Here is a 1,839-nt window from a genome sequence, read left to right as displayed (position 1 = left end):
CCCCAAAGTTTACGTAGGCTTTTTTCCAATAGGAGACGGCTGCAGAGCAGCCATCGGCAGGGCCTGTCTCTGGCGCGTACGCGTAGGTGCCGTCACGCTCTACAGTTGCCCCCGTAATGTTAAATGCTGCACCCTGAGAGAACCGAATAGCAAGTGAGTCAGCTCAGCTCTAGTTAGACCAAAACGGCTGCCGAACACAAACGCAGATACGCAGACAACCACACAGACACACTGTACGGCGACGGTAGAGCGAATGCAGGCCGCTTGCCTCCTGTATGGCGGAGCAAATCTTTGCAATCTCCTCCTTTGCTGTTGGCACCTTCTTCCCTTCCTCCTCCTCCTCAGTGAAGGCTTCGAGGCCTGCTCGTTCTCGAGCCGCATTGAAGTCGGCAAGGCAGTTGGCGGGGGCTGCACAGATGCGAAACCACAACAACCGCTGCAAGTATCTCTGAAATTTTTCTGTAAACAACCCAACATTGGATTATTTCGCTGTGGCATTGCTTCCACCCACCGGCCGACCCTTCTGCATTCGAGTCGCCGCTCTCCACTCCGCGGGCGGCCCCCAGCACGGCAGCGGCAAGCAGAACTGAACTGAGCTTCCTCATGGTGTTCGGCACAGATTCAGCAACCAAATCGCAAAGCCGGAGGATCCCAGAGAAATGTACCTGGTTTCAGCTTGTAGCTGCACTGCAAGGCCACTGGTCTCCTAACTGGCTACAGGGCTGTCCATGCGGTGTAGGCCGGGCTTCCGGAAGCGCAGCTGGTTGCATGAGGGATCCTTCTGCTCTGCGACAAAATGGGAAAGTTGTTTTNGGGCTTCCGGAAGCGCAGCTGGTTGCATGAGGGATCCTTCTGCTCTGCGACAAAATGGGAAAGTTGTTTTGCTGTATCTGAAATAAATAAATTCCCTTCCAGCTTTAATGGGGCAAATTTCAGTGACAGTTTGGTGTGGTGTGTCCATTTCTCGTGTGGGAGCGAAATTTGCCATCTTTTTCGGGTAAATGCAAGGGTCTCTTATCCTTGCTAGAGAGAAAAGTGGGGAGACGAGATCCAGGCTTCGATGGGGCTGCACGGATACAACAAACTCGCTCTTCTGCTCTTGCATTACCACACGAGATAAGGAGCCGTTTACCCTCTTCTTCGCGTTTTAATTCAGCTGGCAAAATCATTTACAAAGCACAAAACCGAAGCCTCCAATGTGTCTGAGTGATTTTTCTCTATACGCAACAGAGCCTCAACTACCATTTTTGGGAATCGAAGCTGCGACCTCCGGACCGAAGGCGGTGCAGTACTCGGAGAAAGCAGCCAGTTGAGCACGGTTCTGAGCTTAACCGTTTGGCCTGTTGTTCTGGTTTTGCAGGAAGGAACGAGTGGACGCATCCCTTGCACCCTGCCAATTGTCTTTCTACGGGGTATGACATTTTCTTCGTTTACATACGATATAGGGAAAATTTGTCAGGTTTTAGTAGGGCATACATGCTCTGCAGGAACCCTTCAAAAGCCGCATCCTGGGTTTATGCTTGCCGCTTTATCCTACTATGTTTCCGCCCCTGACCAGCTAAAGGGTAAAGTCTTAGTCATGACAAGCTACATGTGTAACGGTTCAGCGGTTTGAGGAAGGACCGTGCAAGCGGCAAAAGAGATGAGGTGACTGTAAGCGAAATTTAGGAGCACCGTGTGGCACTTCGTATCATGTTATCTACCTGTAGGGAGCCCCGGTTAAGAGATCCAAAGAAACATATCCTTCATGCTGTCCTGCAGACACTGCAGATACTGCAGTTGCACTAACACAGGCATGGCAACTGAGTTTCAAGAAGATCTCACCGAGTTGCGCCTTCT

The 1,839-nt window shown here is 51.3% G+C and overlaps 1 protein-coding gene across 1 annotated transcript in view; it reads right to left on the bottom strand.

The window, feature by feature from the left end:
• Positions 1 to 605, bottom strand: part of EMH_0010740 (SAG family member) — a gene marked incomplete at both ends in the record, with an annotated part of 4,142 nt that extends 3,537 nt beyond the window's left edge. The window contains 3 exons of the mRNA XM_013499041.1: positions 81 to 133; positions 233 to 408; positions 512 to 605. Of these exons, the coding sequence (XP_013354495.1) occupies positions 81 to 133; positions 233 to 408; positions 512 to 605 (323 nt within the window). The remainder of the gene's footprint in view (positions 1 to 80; positions 134 to 232; positions 409 to 511) is intronic.
• Positions 606 to 1,839: the final 1,234 nt, after the last annotated feature.

The sequence above is a fragment of the Eimeria mitis genome, genomic scaffold (genome assembly GCF_000499745.2).
Source record: "Eimeria mitis Houghton genomic scaffold, Emh_scaff394, whole genome shotgun sequence".
Lineage (NCBI taxonomy): Eukaryota > Apicomplexa > Conoidasida > Eucoccidiorida > Eimeriidae > Eimeria > Eimeria mitis.
Note: the sequence above shows the minus strand (reverse complement) of the source record. Positions and strands in the feature narration are given on the sequence as shown.